Source organism: Oryctolagus cuniculus, chromosome 3 (genome assembly GCF_964237555.1).
Source record: "Oryctolagus cuniculus chromosome 3, mOryCun1.1, whole genome shotgun sequence".
In the NCBI taxonomy this organism is placed as follows: domain Eukaryota; kingdom Metazoa; phylum Chordata; class Mammalia; order Lagomorpha; family Leporidae; genus Oryctolagus; species Oryctolagus cuniculus.
In genome coordinates this window covers 180,278,342-180,296,354 of record NC_091434.1, presented here as the reverse complement: position 1 = coordinate 180,296,354, position 18,013 = coordinate 180,278,342, and the positions used below count along the sequence as shown (strand labels likewise).

At 44.8% G+C, this 18,013-nt stretch overlaps 1 protein-coding gene across 1 annotated transcript; it reads left to right on the top strand.

Moving 5' to 3' along the window:
• Positions 1-9,067: 9,067 nt before the first annotated feature.
• LOC103348636 (taste receptor type 2 member 41) lies at positions 9,068-10,336 on the top strand. Its single transcript, XM_008258112.4, has one exon. The coding sequence runs from the start codon at positions 9,265-9,267 to the stop codon at positions 10,258-10,260; it is 996 nt and encodes a 331-aa protein (XP_008256334.1). The 5' UTR covers positions 9,068-9,264; the 3' UTR covers positions 10,261-10,336.
• The last annotated feature ends 7,677 nt before the right edge of the window (positions 10,337-18,013 follow it).

The window sequence follows — 18,013 nt, the reverse complement described above, 5'->3', positions numbered from 1 at the left end:
AATCTAGGTGAGGATTAGATTTCCAAATTAAGATATATCAGTGTCTTATCTAAGCATCCAAATAGCACAGCTATTTGCTGAATTTACTTAAATTGTTTCTAAACGTTGAGGGACAACACAGAGAAAACCTATATACTTTATTTTTCTGCACATTGTAGAATCTATTAGCTATTGAGATAAAATTAAGTACAGTAGGCTTCAGAGAACCTGGTAAAGAGCCTGTATTAGTTTTCTATTGCTGCATAAAAAATGACCAAAAGCTTAATGGCTTGAATAACACTCAACTGTTAACTCAGTTTCTGTAGGTCAACAGTCCAAGTTCTATGTGGTGTGAAGCCCTGTAGGGTCTCTCATCAAACAAAAATTAAAGTGTTGGCTGGGATTTTGATTCTCCTTGGGGACTCCTAGTTTATGGGTTATTGGAAGAATTCATTTCCCTAACTATAGGATTGAGGACTCCATTTTTTGCTGTTAACTGGGGATTACCATTAGCTCTTAGAAACCACACTCCGTTTCTTGCCAGTTGGCCTTCACTGGCAGCTCACAGCATAGATGCTTGGTTGATTCCATGTGAGGCTGAGCGTGTCTTTCTGGCTGCCTTTTCTGCCCCCAGCTAGAAAAGAACTCTGTCTTTACAGGGCACAGGGTCTCACTTTGAGCTCCATTGTTTGAAGACTTGCATTACCTGGGCAAAATCCCTTCCCAGCAGAACTTAGATGTGTGTTTGACTTAATAGCTGGGAGAAAGAATCTTAGGTCATCTTAGAATGTCTTGTTTCTTCTCATGTTCCAATGTTTTTCTCTAGAAACATTTATAAAAAGGTTTTTTTTTTTCCTCGTCATTAGCCAGGGTTCTTTCAAATACAAGATGCAAAAAATTCAAACCAGCTCAAGACAGCAAGGAGGTGTTCTGCCCTTCACAGTTAGAACACTGGAGGCATTGCGCTGTTATGGATGTGGCCCCTTTCAGTGGCTCACACATGTCCTCGGGGCTTCAGCTTTGGCTGTCTTTGTGTGTGGCTTTCTTCTGTAGGGAAGTCCTAGGCAGGCCAGCTTTGGGTCAGGTGCCCATCGGATTGGTCTGCTGGGATGGTTGTCCACCCCTGGATCATGGCTGGAGAGTGAGGAGGCGTGGTGACAACATTCTTGAATCCACATGGAGGGGAAAAGCTTAGCAGGATGCTGTAAGCTTGGAACCCAGAGGAACTGGGTGGCTGTTGAAAGTTACCACAGGGAGATGAGCAATATGGTAATGACCTTTCTGAAGTAGAAATTATTTCTACAGATAATGGACCATGCTAGTTGGAATCGCCTGGAAAATTAAAGCAGCAAGTCTATATAACTACGACACGCACTGCTCAGAATTATCAATGCCCAGGTTAACACATCTGCCCCTGATTGCTGAGCCTTGTTGCTCCTGCTCTGTGTCCTCTGCAACACGTTTCCCCGGCTGTTTCTACAGCAGTGGTGAAGGGGGGTTTCCAAAGGGCTGCATTTCAAGTTTTCATATGCTTCCTCTGCTGGTCTGCCTGTCGTTATCATCCATGTCTGCACTTGACCAAGAAGTGATTCATCCATGTCTGTAAAGTCGCTTGCTTGCAGGGGCCTCTATAGGAGGCAGCCCCATGAGACCACCAGAATTCACACCAAAGAGGCACAACAACCCCGGTCAGCCCCAAAGCACCCTGCCCTCGACTGTGCTCAGAGAGTCACAGAAGTGAAGCCTCTGCTCCAACGTGCAATTCTCTTCCTTTAATGATGAAGTTTCGAAAGTGGTTTCCTGTATACTTCAGGATGGAGTCCAACGCCTGACAAGGGCATCTAAGAAGCTTTGCGAGTGGGCCCTGCCTGCCTCTGGCATCACCCTTTGACCTCTGCTCTGTCCTTCCCCTGTCCACATAACCTCTTGTCACTGTCAAAGGCTGTGTAGTATCTCTCCCTCCCTGTGCTTTTACCCACCATGATGTCTTTTCCTTAACCTACCACCTCCCCTTTTCATGCTCAGTTGCCTTGGTAGATCCTATGTGAAATTCAAACTCAAGTCAAGCTTTGTGTCTTCGTTCAAGATCTCCTCTACTTCCACTGTCCCTTACCTTTCCCTCTCTGTCTCACAGGCCTCTGTATACTTTTTGTCCTTTTGTGACAGAGACAGGATATTGCAATGATGAAGGATACAGGTTTTGCAGCTAGGATTGAAAACCTAGCTCTGCCATTTACAGGGGTGCTTACAGGAAGCTACTCCATATACCTGCCTTTCCTTATCTATAAAATGACGATAGCAACAGTCCCCACCTTGCTTGATTTCTTTTCTTTGTGCTGTTTTTAATTTCAATGCTCAAATTTCTCCAAATTTGACCAGTAGAACTCCCTAGAGTCAGGCTCTGTGTTCCTTTTGGGGAGATTCTTCAGTTTTTTAAAGCAGTTAAGATATAACTCGCATGCCATGTAGTTAATTCATCAGCATGTTATCTCTTTTTACTGCCAAATATTACTCTAGTGCATGAATGTATCACATTTTGTTTATCCAGGTAGCAGTTGATGGGCACTTGGGTTGCTTGCACTGGGAGGCTGCTGTGAGTAATGTTTCTATAAGCATTCATGTACAAGCTTCTATGTGAACATGTTTTTCTTTTCCTTGGGTATATTTACCTAGAAGTAGAATTTAGAATCACGTGGTAACTCTACATTTACCATGTTAGGGAGCTGTACCCAAGCAGTTTTCCAGGACTTGAACCAGTGCCCATATGGGATGCCAGCACTGCAGGTAGCGGCTTTACCCGCTATGCCACAGCGATGGCCCCAAGAATATCTTTTTTTTTTTAATTTTTTTTTATTTGACAGATTGAGTTAGTGAGAGAGAGAGAGAGAGAGAGACAGAGACGGAGACAGAGAGAAAGGTCTTCCTTCTGTTGGTTCACTCCCCAAATGGCTGCTACAGCTGGCGCTGCGCCAATCCAAAGTCAGGAGCCAGGTGCGTCTTCCTGGTCTCCCATGTGGGTGCAGGGGCCCAAGTACTTGGGCCATCCTCCACTGCCCTCCTGGGATACAGCAGAGAGCTGGACTGGAAGAGGAGCAACAAGGACTAGAACCCGGTGCGCATAGGGGATGCCAGCACCTCAGGCGGAGGATTAACCAAGTGAGCCACTGTGCCGTCCCCCAAAAATATCTTAATCTTTGCATCTATGTGCCTGATGCTGGCCAGATTTTTTGAATGGAAGGATGATGAAATGATAATAGGCCTTCTCAGAGGGTATAGAGCCTGACAAATGCCAATCTCAACGTTGACACTGTCTTTGTAAGATGTGATATACAGCCTAAGGCCTTTCAAACCTTGGGGCATGTTAACAGTGTCTGCCTTAGGGAATCTCCTCAGAGAGCATAGCTTGCCGCCCCTGGGTGCACATCACCCATTATTGGGTGTACTGAGATATTGAGACTCTTCAAATTTTCCATTTCAGAGTTGCTAACCTCCCCGCCCACCACCCCTGCTCAATTTTTATTTATTTATTTATTTTTGGTGCTTCCTCTTCCCCTTGTTCCTAAGCATGAACTCAGGGACTAGGATGTCTTTATAATATCAGTCTCAAGCAAATCTCCTTTGCTGGATCCTTAGGCTTTCAACCTCTACAAGTTGAAAGTGCAAGTCTTGATCCCAGCTTCTTAATAGTCTATATCTGGCCGGTGCCGCGCCTCACTAGGCTAATCCTCCGCCTTGTGGTGCCTGCACACCAGGTTCTAGTCCTGGTCAGGGTGCCGGATTCTGTCCCGGTTGCCCCCCTTCCAGGCAAGCTCTCTGCTGTGGCCAGGGAGTGCAGTGGAGGATGGTCCAAGTGTTTGGGCCCTGCACCCCATGGGAGACCAGGAGAAGCACCTGGCTCCTGCCATCGGATCAGTGCGGTGCGCCGGTCGTGGCGGCCATTGGAGGGTGAACCAATGGCAAAGGGAAGACCTTTCTCTCTGTCTCTCTCTCTCACTATCCACTCTGCCTGTCAAAAAAGAAAAAAAAAATAAAAGATGGGGTTTTTACCAGGTGCAGATATTTAATGATTCTAGGTTTCAGAGTGAGCTGCCTGTTCATTATAGCCAGATTTTCAAAATAAGTGGACAGAAACTTGTTCCAAAGCTTTTGAAACCCTTTTATAAAATGAGTGAAAGGATTGAGACACAGAGAGAGAGAGAGAGAGAGAGAGAGAGAGATTCATTAGAAGAAATATTTAGAAAAAGCCACACTGTAGGTACCATCCTGTGTCCCACTGAGGAGAATAAGGAATTTATTTCTCTTGCTTCAAAACTCATAGTAATCAGGAACTTCCTTGGGGCCACTCACAAATCATATATTAGTTCTTCAGTTGGGAGGCACAGTGCACAGGGGTTTTGCTTCTGCCTGGGGAGTTTAGAGGATGACAGACAGATTGCCTGGCTAACTGTTGGAGTAGAGTCAAGAGGGTGTAGCTACATCAGGACAAGGTGTGCCATCTGTAGACCATAAGGGAATGCTAGGTCTGATTTCCTCTCCAAATTTTTGTGTTGAAGCTTAATTACCAATGTGATAGTATTAAGAGTTGGGACCTTTATTTTATTATTATTATTTTTAAATTATTTGACAGGTAGAGTTATAGACAGTGAGAGAGAGAGACACAGAGAAAGATCTTCCTTCTGTTGTTTCACTCCCCAAATGGCCGCTACAGCCGGTGCTGCGCCGATCTGAAGCCAGGAGCCAGGTGCTTCTTCCTGGTCTCCCATGTAGGTGCAGGGGCCCAAACACTTGGGCCATCCTCCACTGCCTTCCCGGGCCACAGCAGAGAGCTGGACTAGAAGAGGAGCAACTGGGACTAGAACCCGGTGCCCATATGGGATGCTGGCACCTCAGGCAGAAGATTAACCAAGTGAGCCATGGCGCTGGGCCCCAAGAGTTGGGACCTTTATAGAGTGATTAGACCACAAAGGGTCTGTCCTCACAGATGAGTTTGGTTACATGGAAAAGGCTTGGAGAGAACTCATCAGCCATCTTTTCCCTTCTGCCTTGCACCATGTGAGGATACATACAGCAAGAGGAACCAAGGGAAGCACAGAGCAGTCCTCGCCTGACACTGAACCTGCCAGCACCTTGGCTTTGAATTCCTCAGCCCCCAGAAGTGTGAGAAAATAAACTTATGCCGTTTATGTGTTATTCAGTCTGAGCTTGTATTCAGCTTGTTTGGAGGTCCTAGCAGGGGAGCCCAGCTACTCATATACCCTTGAGTGAAGACGGGTCCTCCTCTTGCAGGAAAAGTCGTCCTCTTCAATCAAGCGTGCAGCTTCAGGGGGGATGCCCATGGAGCAGTGAGGGAGGAAGGGGACACCTGCCCAGCCAGCCGATCAGCTGAATCAACCCTGGTGGTCAGTGGGGTGACAGGTGTCACAGCCAGATCACCCTCATGCCCATAGTCTCTGGTATTTTGTTGTGGCACACAAAATGGACTAAAACAGATAGAACCTGGAGACCTCAGACAGGATGGCTAGTAAAGTGTGGAATCTCCAGGATCACCAATGTCGTGACAGAAGCCTAGTTGCTGGGGAGAGAGTCATAAGAGGTCACCCAGAAGAGAGAAGGGAACCACAGGAGCGTCAACTCGGGAACACCAGAGGGAGAAAGTCAGCACTAAACAGTTTTGGGACTGGCAAGCCCCAAGTAAGAGTCTTTTGGTAGTGGTCCTGGTGAGACCTGTCCTCTCCCCTTTCTATTCTCCCTCTGCATTAGCCCATTCCAGAGGAGATAAAATAGTTGAGAGTTGGTCTTTGGGGTGATGTTGGGAAGTGGGACCATTAAGAGATGGGCCCTTCTGAAGGCAACTGAGCCACTGGGGGCCCTGATCTTGAGAGAGATGGAGGTGCTTTTTGTGAGAGCCCGTCAGTTCCCATGAGAGTTCTTACAAAACCCTGAGCCTGGCATGGCCCAGTCTCCCCCTGCCCCAGATTTATTTTATTTATTTGAAAGGCAGAGTTACAGTGAGAGAGAGAGAGAGAGAGAGAGAGAGGTCTTCCATCCACTGGTTTACCTCCCCAAATGGCCGTGACAGTTGGAGCTGAGCATCTGAAGCCAGGAGCTTCTTCCGGGTCTCCCATGTGGGTGCAGGGGCCCAGGGACTTGGGCCACCCTCCAGTGCTTTCCCAGGCAATAGCAGAGAGCTGGATCAGAAGTGGAGCAGCCAGGACTTGAACTGGTGCCCACATGGGATGCCAGCGCTATAGACTGGGGCTTTAACCCACCGTGACACAGTGCAGGTCCTGACCCAGTCTCTTTTGGCTTCCTGTTTCAAGATGTGATTTCTTTCTCCCACATGTGCTCCTACCATCTATCATAGGGCTTTTGCTACAGCCTGTGTTATGTCATTTGGTCTTTCAGCCTTGAAAATTGAGTGGAAAAAAGTTATTTTTTAGTATTTATTTATTTGAAAGGTAGAGTTACAGAGAGGGAGAGGCAGAGGCATAGAGAGAAAATTCTTCCATCTGCTGATTTACTCCCCATGTGGCTACAATGGTCAAGGTAGGGCCAGACTGAAGCCAGGGTCCAGAAGCTTCATCTAGGTCCCCCACATGGGTGCAGGGGCCCTAGGACTTGGGCCATCTTCCACTGCCTTCCCAGTTACATTAGCAGGGAGCTGGATCAGAAGTAGAGCAGCCAGGACTTGAACTGGTGCCCACATGGGATGCTGGCGCTGCAGGTGACAGCTTAAACCTCTACGCCGCAGTGCCTGCACCCAAAACTTTGTTTCCTTATAAGTTGTCATCTTCAAGTGTTTCATTAAAATGATGATGAGCTGGCTTCAACAATTACCCTGCACCAAGTGTTTTGTTGTAGTTACACAAAATGGACTAAGACAATGTGGATTATAAAATAATCAAACTTGTAGAATGGATACATGTCAGTCAAGGGTGCAAAGTTTCAGGTGTGCTAACTGAGTAACTTTGGCGACCTAATGGCCTGTAATGTGAATGTAGTTTTGGAGTCATCGTTGTGGTGCAGTGGGTTGGACTGCTGGCTGCAACATTGGCATCCCATTTGAGCACCAATTGGAGTCCCCACTGCTCTGCTTCTGATCCAGCTCCCAGCTAATGTGCCTGTGAAAGCAACAGAAGATGGTTCAACTACTTGGATATTGCCACCTATAGAGGAGACCTGGATGTAGTTCATAGCTTTGGGCTTTGGCCTGGCCCAACCCTGGTAATCTCAGGGAGTGAACCAGTGGATGGAAGAGCTTGCTCTCTGTGTTTCCTCCTCTGTGTAACTCTGTCTTTCCAACAAATAAATATTTTTTTTACAAATAATGTTTTGTGTACTTGGAATTTGTGAAGAGGGTAGATCTTTTATGTTCTCACTATATAGAGAAAAGAAGTTGAAAATAATAACTAAGTGAGGTGATAGATATGTTACAAAAGATTTTCAACATGGTCTCATAGGAATCTCTTTTTAAGGTTGATGTTGAAGGACACATATGCGTTGTAAGATATGTTGTCTCAGTATGGTTGACAAATCTTAGGTGGCCTCCCATGGTCCCTACCATGTTGTTAAACTTCTGTGCAGCCTAGTTCCTTTGAGTGCTAATGGGGACTCTGTCTTACTTTTGGCTAGTAGAATATGGCAAAGGTGGTAGGATTTCATTTTATGATTTCTTCCTTTTAATTAAGGCTGACTCTTTCCAGTAGACTCCCTCTTCTGAATTTAAGAAGAGGCCATGTTGAAACATCCTTCTTAGCTTAGACAGTGGATGGGTGGCCTCCAACCAATACCCAGCAAAATGTAGGGGCCCTCAGCCCTACAATCACAAAGAAATGAATTCTGTCACTGGAAACACAAAACCATTTTCGGCCATTATTAGTTACCTATATTTTAGAGTCTAGGAAGGATTTAAAGTAGAGATTTGGATGAAAAGGTAGGCCAAGGTATATGACTGTCCATGGATGAGAGTGGGTGTACGAAAGGGAAGCACAGCTAAGACAGACTTCTTTGTTATCATTACTTTTCTTAGATGTCTCTTTGTGGTTAGTGAATCTTTCATCTATCTATCTACCTACCTACCTGTCTATCATCTATATTTAAAGATTTTATTTATTTGAAAGATGGAATTACAGAAAAAAGGAGAGAGGGAGACAGAAAGTGAGATCTATCTGTGTTTCGTTCCCCAAAAGTCTATAACAACTGGGGCTGGGCCAGGACAAAGGCAGGAGCCAGGAAGTTCCTCCAGGTCTCCCACATGAGTGGCAGGGACTCAAGTACTTGTTGCATCTTATTCTGCCTCCCAGGAGCATTAGCAGGAAGCTGGAGTGGAAGCAGAGGCAGAACTTGATTCCAGGCACTCTGATATGGGATGCAAGCATCCAAGTGGGGCTTAACCTATTATACCACAATACCTGGCCCATGTTGTCTGTATACTCAGAGTCTTTTAAAAATTATTTGTTTATTTGAGATGGATAGAGAGAGGAGCAGGGAGAGATAAAGTGCTTCCCCTCTCCCTTATCTCTCCCTGCTCCTCTCTCTATCCATCTCAAATAAATAAATAATTTTTAAAAGACTCTGAGAGGAGGGGAGGGGAGGGGAGCGGAGGGGAGGGGAGGGGAGGGAAGGGGAGGGGAGGGGAGAGATCTCCCTCCCACCCACTATTTCACTCCTAAATGCCTGCAACAGCTGGGTTGTACTGAGGCTGAAGCTGGCAGCTGGGATCTCAATCCAGGTTTCCTACATGACTGGAATCTGATTGCTTGAACCACCACTTTGGCCCCCTAGAGAGTCTGCGTTAGCAAGAAGCCGGACTCCGAAGCCTGAACCAAGAATTGAGCATAGGCATTCCAATGTGAAATTTGGGCATCTTAGCTGGCATCTTATCCAGTAGGCTAAACACCTGCCTGTATATTTAAAGTCTTGAGAATGATCAGATGGGAAAAGGAGTGTTCACAATGCCTGGCATTAGAATAAGAACGGAACTCAGTCACAGAGATCCTGAAAAATCCTCTACACTTATGCAAAGCGTGGCAGCTTGCAGGCAAAATGAGAAAAGGTAAATCAGGAACATTTGGTAGGCCAGTGATAACTGACCCCAGGGCATTTGCATCCTTTGTGAGCGGAGAGTATACCTTTTCTTCCTAACCTAAGCTGCTTCCTGTCTAAGTGAGCTCCAGTTCAGATACAGAGCTTGACCCACCTTCTGCACCTTCAGAAAAGACTGAGTGAGGAAAGAGAGGAGGCAGAGACCACAGCATCCTGGTGGTGTCTGCAGGAGAGGTCCGAATGCAGCCAGCCCTGACGGTCTTCTTCATGCTGCTCTTTGTCCTGCTGTCTGTCCTGGGAATCCTGGCCAACAGCTTCATTGTGCTTGCATTGAGCAGGGAGTGGCTGCGACATGGTAGGCTGCTTCCCTCAGACACGATTCTCGCTAGCTTGAGTGCCTTCCGCATCTGTCTGCAGTGTGTGGGGCTGGGGGACACCTTCTTCTCCTACCTCCACCAGGAGGAGTACTACAGGGGTCGTGCCCACGAGTTCTTGCATCTGCACTGGCACTTCCTGAACACGGCCACGTTCTGGTTTGGCACCTGGCTCAGCGTCCTGTTTTGTCTGAAGATCGCTAACTTCTCCCACCCCGCCTTCCTCTGGTTGAAGTGGAGGCTCCCACGGTTGGTGCCACAGTTCCTGTTGGGCTTTGCCCTGCTTTCCTTCATCACAACTCTACTGTTGTTTTGGGGGAACCACGTTCTGCATCAAGGACTCATACTTAGAAAATTTTCTGGGAATACCACCTACAAGGAGTGGAAAAGGAGGATGGAATTTCACTTTTTCCTGCCTGTGAAACTTGTCACCCTGTCAATTCCTTGCTGTTTTTTCCTGCTCTCACTTGTGCTGTTGATTAGTTCTCTGAGGAGGCACGCTTGGAGAATGAAACGCAACGCCCACAGCCTGCAGGACTCCAGCGGCCAGGCTCACAATAGAGCTCTGAGGTCTCTCGTTTCTTTCCTCACTCTTTATACTCTGTCTTTCACGTCCCTGGTCATCAATGGCACATTCTTCAGCTCCTTGGAGAGTGAGTGGTACTGGCCATGGCAGATTATACTCTACCTGTGCATCTGTCTGCATCCCTTTATCCTCATCTCTAGCAATCTCAAGCTTCGCAGTATGTTCAGGCGTCTACTTTTGTTGGCCAGGGGCTTCTGGGTCACCCAAACGGCCGTGTCTCCTTATACAGGTGAGGAAAACAGAACCGTGGCTCACGTACATGGAAATGGCAGATGAACCAAGGATCATGCTGTGGGGTGCTTTCTCTGCGAAGGAGAGGAGAGAAGAAAATCTAGGAACTCTGAACATGCTTGCTTTATTTTCTTAGAATACTGATAAAACAGAGCCTCAGGAATCTCAGAGAGTCAATGTTATCAGGACATTCAAAAGATAAAATTTTGTGCTGCTCTGTATGTTTGTATCCCTTTTGTTATCTGGAAGCCTTCACTTTAAAGTCTTTTTTTTTTTTTAAGATTTTATTTACTTATTTGAGAGGTAGAGTTACAGAGAGAAAGATCTTCCATCTGATGGTTCACTCACCAAATGGCCACAATGGCTGGAGCTGGGCTGATCTGAAGCCAGGAGCCAGGTGCCTCCTCTGTGCCCCACATGTGGGTGCAGGGGCCCAAGCACTTGGGCCATTTTCCACTGCTTTCCCAGGCACATTAGCAGAGAGATGGATTGGAAGAGGAGCAGCCAACGCATGAACCGGTACCCATATGAGATGCCAACACTGCAGGCAGAGGCTTAGCCTACTGTGTCACAGCGCGGGTCCCACACTTAGAAGTCTTGATTAACTGTCCCATGTTAACCAAATGCCTACTGAGGCATTAAGAGAAAACGTTTGTGTCTACAACTGCACTCCATGTGGATGTGGCAGCAACAGCCATCCTGGGGACAATGTCATGGTCACAGTGGGAGTTCCAAGGGACAATTGGCTGTGGCTGGCAGGAGCCAGGGCTAGGAGATTCCTTTTCTCTTGCAAACTTGGGTAGTGCAGTTTTAGTTTTATTTCAGTTTCCTGGAAGAGTTCTTTACACCAACCCATCTCTGTTCTCATTAATATCCCCATTGTTTTGCTCCATATTTCCTTCTTTCTGAAGTTTTTAGTGACAGAATTTTTCCCATGTTTATTATTCTTTTACAAAAGGATGCATTGTGACTTTCTATTTTTTGCAGCTGTTTTTGGGACTCTTTTTTCTCCTCAGGCAAATGTCACAAAGTCACATCTGCACTGAATAAACATGTACTTTTATTCTGGAAAACAGACCCAAGAATTTCTTAGTTTGTGTCTGAAAACTATTTTAAGGTTTTTTTTTTTTTTTTAAAGAGTCACCCTATTAAGTTTTAAACTTCAATATGGTTTTAAAAGACTTTGCTTCAACTACTATGTAAGCATTTTCAAAATGATTTCAGGAAAAAAACCTTTTATTTAGAGATGGGTGCCTCTAAGGCAGCATTCCAAGATTTTGCTAAAAAGTGTCAATGTGAAAACTCTAGAGAGTAGATTGCAACTGGATTCCTGATAGGGAGAAATTTTAATTTTCTCTGAGAGTAGTTTTTTAAGTTACTTCTTGTCTTCTACTATTATAATGATATTATAATGAATAATCTAGATATGCAATTTTGCACATGTGCAAATGATCTGTAGGATAAATTCCATGAAATGGAATCAAGCGGTATTTGAATTTCTAATTTTGACAGATATTGTCCTCCATAGATTTGCATGAATTTGCTTTCTTACCAGCAATTTATGAGAATGAATATTACTTTTTGCCAATGTCAAGTAAAAATTGTGTATTGATATAGTTATAATCTTCATGACTGTTATTAGGAGTGAGATTTAGAATTATTCTATGTCTTTAGAGCCATCGTGTTTGTTTTCTGTCAACAGTATTTTTTTATATTTGTTTTTTGGCTTTTGTCTCATTGGTTGTAGGAGCTCTTTATATTTAAACAAATTAGCTGTATTTGTGATATGAGCAGCAATCTAGTGTTTTTAATTTTAATGTTCTTGATTGTTATATTAATTAAAAACTTTTATTGTGAAGTGATGCTTGACTCACGCGAAGCTGTAGAAATGTAGAGTCCTACACACCTTTTCTCTTCTCCCCCAGTGAGAGGTGACTTGGCTGTAATACAATATCAAAGCCAGGAAGCTGATGTTGGCATATTACTTTTAATGAGTGTCTAGACCTTATTTAGTTTTCACTGTTATTTTACACTCACAGTCATGTGTGGTATAAGCAATGTTATCCCATGCATAGAATTGTGTAACTACAGTCAAGAGACAAAACGATTTTATCCCCTTGGAAGAACTCCATCATGCTATGTTTGCCTTTGAACCCACTCCCATTCCTTACCTTCCACATTTTTGTTTGACTTTTTGCTTCCTTTACTTTTTTAAGAATGGCTTTTTTTTTTTTTTTTTTTTTTTTTTTTTTATGACAGGCAGAGTGGACAGTGAGAGAGAGACAGAGAGAAAGGTCTTCCTTTACCATTGGTTCACCCTCCAATGGCCGCCGTGGCCGGCGTGCTGCAGCCAGCGCATCACGCTGATCCGAAGCCAGGAGCCAGGTGCTTCTCCTGGTCTCCCATGCAGGTGCAGGGCCCAAGGACTTGGGCCATCCTCCACTGCACTCCCAGGCCACGGCAGAGAGCTGGACTAGAAGAGGAGCAACTGGGACAGAATCCAGCGCCCCGACCGGGACTAGAACCTGGTGTGCTGGCACCGCAGGCAGAGGATTAGCCTATTGAGCCACGGCGCTGGCAAGAATGGCTTTTACCACGCAAAAATTTTTGCTGATTTTCTCCAAGAGTTTTAAATAATTCTGGTATTTTTCTCTCATACTTAGAAGGCATCCCTCACTTTTATATTATACAAAATTCTCTTATTTTAAAAAATATTTTCATGCTCTTGTTTTTTCATCTAAACAGTTTACCTTTTTGGAATTTATTTTGATATAAAGTATCATATATTGATAAATTTTATTGTTTTTCAGATGACTAACTTATTATCTTAACACTAAGTATTAATTTTTCTTCACTTCTTTAAAAATGCTACTTTGACATCATATGTTAAATCCCTGTATATATTGCCTTATTTCTGGATTTTCTGTCATGCCTCACCTCCTTGTGTAAGCGCACACCAGGATCACAGCATTGTACTTATTTTAGTTATATGTTGTTATATGATTAAATATCTGGTAAACTAGCCCTCCTTTATGAATATTCTTCTTTAGAAAAATTTTAGCTATTATTTTTAGAATAGTCTTTGTGATTCCAAAGACTGATTTTTAGGAAATTAATTGGGATCCTTTCAAATGTGTGATTAACATAGAAATGTATGTCTACGATGCTATGTCTATCTATATGGGGACATGATGTGTCTATCCACTTGTTTGGCTTTCTTTTGTATTTTTGGTAGTGTTTTAATTTAAAAAATACAGAGCTTCTACATTTCTTATTATGTGTGTCCATAGGTCTTTATACGTTAGTTTTTTGGTATCTCAAATGGGGGTAATAGTGACTACTCAGAGTGGCTGCAAGAACTGAAATATGTAATGTATTTACTCTTTCTTTTAAAATGATTTATTTATTTGAAAGTCAAGAGTTACACACAGAGAGAAGGAGAGGCAGAGAGAGGGAGAGACAGAGAGAGAGAGAGGTCTTCCATCCACCGATTCACTCCCCAATTGGTCACAACGGCTGGAGCTGTGCCGATCCGAAGCCAGGAGCCAGGAGCTTCTTCCAGGACTCCCACTTGGGTGCAGGGGCCCAAGGACTTGAGCCATCTTCCACTACTTTCCCAGGCCACAGCAGAGAGCTGGATCGGAAATGGAGCAGCTAGGTCTCGAACCGGCACCCATATGGGATGCTGGCACTGCAGGCGGCGGCTTTACCCACTACACCACAGTGCCAGCCCTGATGTACTCTTACATGACACCTAACTAGTCAAAATAAATAAATAAATTAATTAATTAATTAAAAAAATAAAAAGAAAAGGGATAAAGAGACCAACAACGTTTTGAAAGCCAGACTGGCTCTGTGAGAGATCAGATGTAGTGATGGACCCCTGACCATGGCTACGAGTTCCTCTCTAAAGGTCAAGGCTGATTCCTTGGAATCAGGAAGGCTTATCTGAAACAGATGTTATCAGTCAGCAGCCAATATTGCAGTTCTGTACTAAGAGTTTCTTGTAAAAGACATTTTTGTGAAAATATCTTTGTAAAAATTTAAGAACATATTCATATAAGCCAATCTATAAATTGGAACATGTTCACCACAGACTGCTTGAGAATTGATTCAGGCAATAAACACTTTTTGAATGTTGATGTGAAATCAGGGCCCTGTGCTGGGGGTAAGGTGGTGAGCATCCCAAGGCTTGGCGTCCTCTGCCGTGGAGTCTGCAGCCCTGTGGGGAGTCAGGGGAAGCATCTAGCCAGACCAGACAGGGAGGCATCTCATTACACACAAGGGAACGTGCTACGAAGGAAAAGCACCAGGCCTACCAGCCAGTGTGAAAGGAGGACCTGGCTTTATTTGAAGAGACTTGGGGTGCAGTGGGCGTTGTGGCAGGATCCCCTCAGGATGTGATGACACTGTGGATGAGTTAACATTTCACACATGATTCCAGGTGCTCCCATACTGTGATGGCTGTCAACAGCTGCGGGCTAAGAACACCTGCTCTCTGGAGTGGTATTCCTGGTCACAAAGCTAAGCGTTCTGTATGGGAGGATTTGTTCTTGGTAGAGAAGACTGGGCTTATGCTCATTTGAGAGCAGGGGGGTCCTGCTGTTAGGGGACCGCTACATGTGAGTCCTCAGGTCTGTTTGGAATAGTCACAGAACAATGTTCTGTTGTTCCCACTTGCTTCCTCCCTTGTCTCCAAGTGATTCTAAAATAATCTCATTCTGATTCCGACTGCCTTTGCACTTCCTTTATTCTTCAGGAGGCTGAGCTATTGCTTGCTGTGAGATCCTGGATTTTATGAGGGATATCAGGCATTGATTTACTATTGGAAGCAGGGGAGGTAGGTTGAAGGATTTCCAGGCTAGTGCCTTTGGTGAGATTTAGACTCTGATTTGTGAATCAATACCAGAAAATCAAATTCCAAGTACCTCCCTAGCCAAGGCAAGACCAGCCTACCAGGGATTTGCCTTTGGAGATGTGGCATGAGATCAGATGGGGCTTGTTGTCTTAGACAGCACTTAGAGAAAACACGAGGTAAGCACTGTTTATTTTTGCTGAGTTTTCAGAGTGTTACTTAGATCGTGTGGTATTGTCTCACATTGAAAAGATAAGAGCGAAAACAAGAACACAAAACTAAACAGGAAAGCAGAGGGCACTTTACGACAGTCACACCCTTTATTCATTCTCAACTTCAAGACCTGTTTATGCATTTTTGCTTCTAACATTTCTCTATGATCTGAACACCAGTGGTCTATGTTATCCAGCTTCCCAGTTCTTTTAGTCTTTGGCCCTACCTTGAACTCTACCTGGTCTGAGAAATCTGCTCTAATTAAGGGAAGTTGTGTTATAAATAGTTGATGGAATTACTCCTTCTACATAAGCATAGAGAGTTTTTAAGAAGAAAAAATAGACTGTGCTACTTATTTGAGTCTTCTGGCTGATGGGGAGAAAGGGGATGGCTTCTGAACACCCTCTTAGGTGTGCTTTCCCCCACCAACCCCTGCTGTCTTGCCACTGCCTGTAATGTGGATTTTGGCCTTGTTTTTCAAATCTTCCTAGGCATACCCTCCTCAGGACTCTTCAAAAATGAAATTTTTGCTCTCACCAAACTGGTTTTCTCACTCTATCGCAGCTATACTTCCCTATTTTCTTTCTTTCTTCTTTTTTATTTTTGACAGGCAGAGTTAGACAGTGAGAGAGACAGAGAGAAAGGTCTTCCTTCCATTGGTTCACTCCCCAAATGGCCGCTACGGCTGGTGCTGCACCGATCTGAAGCGTGGAGCCAGGTGCTTCCTCCTGGTCTCCCATGCGTACTTCCCTGCTTTCCATCTCCTTACCTTGTTATATCATCCCCACTCAGTAAGCATGAACCCATCTCTTTTTATTCCCACGTCTGTACAAATTCTACCATTTCCTAGGACCCAGCTTCATTTTTTTTATCCCCTTTAACTCCTTTGAAAACCACATGGTTTTCTCCCCTTTACAAGGGAATTTCGTTAATGCCTTAAGATTTCTGATCTTGGGACTGGTGCTGTGGCATAGTGGGTAAAGCCACCACCTGCAGCGGCCAGCATCTCATATGGGTGCCGGTTCAAATCTCGGCTGCTCTGCTTCTGTTCCAGCTCTGCTATGGCCTGGGAAAGCAGTGGAAGATTGTCCAAGTCCTTGGGCCCCTGCACCCGTGTGGGAGACCAGGAAGAAGCTCCTGGCTCCAGGCTTTGGATTGGCTCAGCTCCCGCCATTGCGGCCATCTGGGGAGTGAACCAGTGAATGGAAGACCTCTCTCTCTGTCTCTCTGCCTCTGCCTCTATGTAACTCTGCCTTTTAAATAAACAAGTCTTTTAAAAAATGATCTCTACCTAGTATTGTGCAATTGATCAAATGTTGCAAGAAAGTGTACTATTTGCAATAAAAATGTTGGATTGTACAAGTTGGTTGGATTATCTTTTAACTTGTTTTTTCTTTTTCTTCTTTTTTTTTTGGGAGGGGCAGGGTAATTTATTACTTACCATTCTAAATAAATTCCAGGTTATGGGAAAAGACCTCATATTGGGCTTCTTATGGCTTTCGCAGCACCCTGCACAGTGTGCTACATTTAGTGGAGCTTGGCACAGATTTGTTGAGTGATTACTGTTTTTTCTGAGACCCATATGGTACCTCAGGCCCTGTGATGCTCGCCGCACACAGGAGGAGGGAAGTTGTAATGACAACAGTGGTGATGAAGGGAACCAGGGCTGGACACAGAAGAGAATGTTCACTAACTGTGGTGTTTGACTGATTGATTGTATATGGTAGAGTTGACAGGACAATGGTGAAAATGATTATGGAACATATGCTGGTGCTCACTCAGGCCACACATATTTTAAATTTCTGATTGTCATAAACTGCTTTTAAATCTTGTTGGGAAAAGGCCAGAGCAACAAAGAAGATTCCAGAGCTTAGGTCATTATTTATTCAGGCCTTTAAAAGCAGAGTGCATCTTTCCAACACATACTGTGTGTGCAGTTGTGCAAACAATTTATCCTGTAGTACAAGCTTCATCGCCTGGAGGGGAAGCCTCTTTTCCCACTTCTGAGTTTTTATGCTTTTCTCTTTTCATTGCCAAGTTCTTACCTCGCATTCAGTTCAGGGTACCAGTTGTACTGCAAAGCTTGGGTCCATCACAGCAAAACTGGTGTGTGTGTGTGTAGGAGTCAGCATGCCATGCCCACAAGTGAGTAGACATGTGGCAACTGCTGTCTTCACAGCTGACTTAACCAGGCCACAAACCCAGAGATGGCTGTGAGCTCTGAACAGAGCATTGAACTCATTGCTGCCATCTAACACAGGGGGTCACAGATGGACACGTAGTGGTCATAGTCCACTGCAGCCAGCAGTAGGAGCTCAGTGCCCCCCAGGGCCCGGCAGCAGAAAAGCTGGGTCCTACATCAACAAAGGAGATGGTCTTCTTCCCCAGGGAGACCCCACTGGCAGTCTAGCAGAGGTCCATGGCTGAGATGTTGCAGAGGAAGACATACTTGGGTAGAGTCATGTGTCCGGCCCAATCAGGAGGATGATGAGCCCATTGCCCAGCAGGGTCCGCAGGTAGGTGGCTCCAAACCTGACAGAGTCCAGCCTGAATCTGTCACTGGAGAGGCACATTAAAGAGGAACTCACACACCCAAGTCACATTGTCCTTCCTCACGGGTCAGGGTACAGGAGAAAAGATTCCTCAAGGAGAGCTGAACAGAATCCAAATTCACAGCCTGATACTGAAAAAAGACACTTAAGTGGGACTACAAGGACTTACATAGTTCTC

Excerpts from the sequence above, each read along its gene's own strand:
- LOC103348636 (XM_008258112.4), top strand. The coding sequence starts at position 9,265 with ATGCAGCCAGCCCTGACGGTCTTCTTCATGCTGCTCTTTGTCCTGCTG.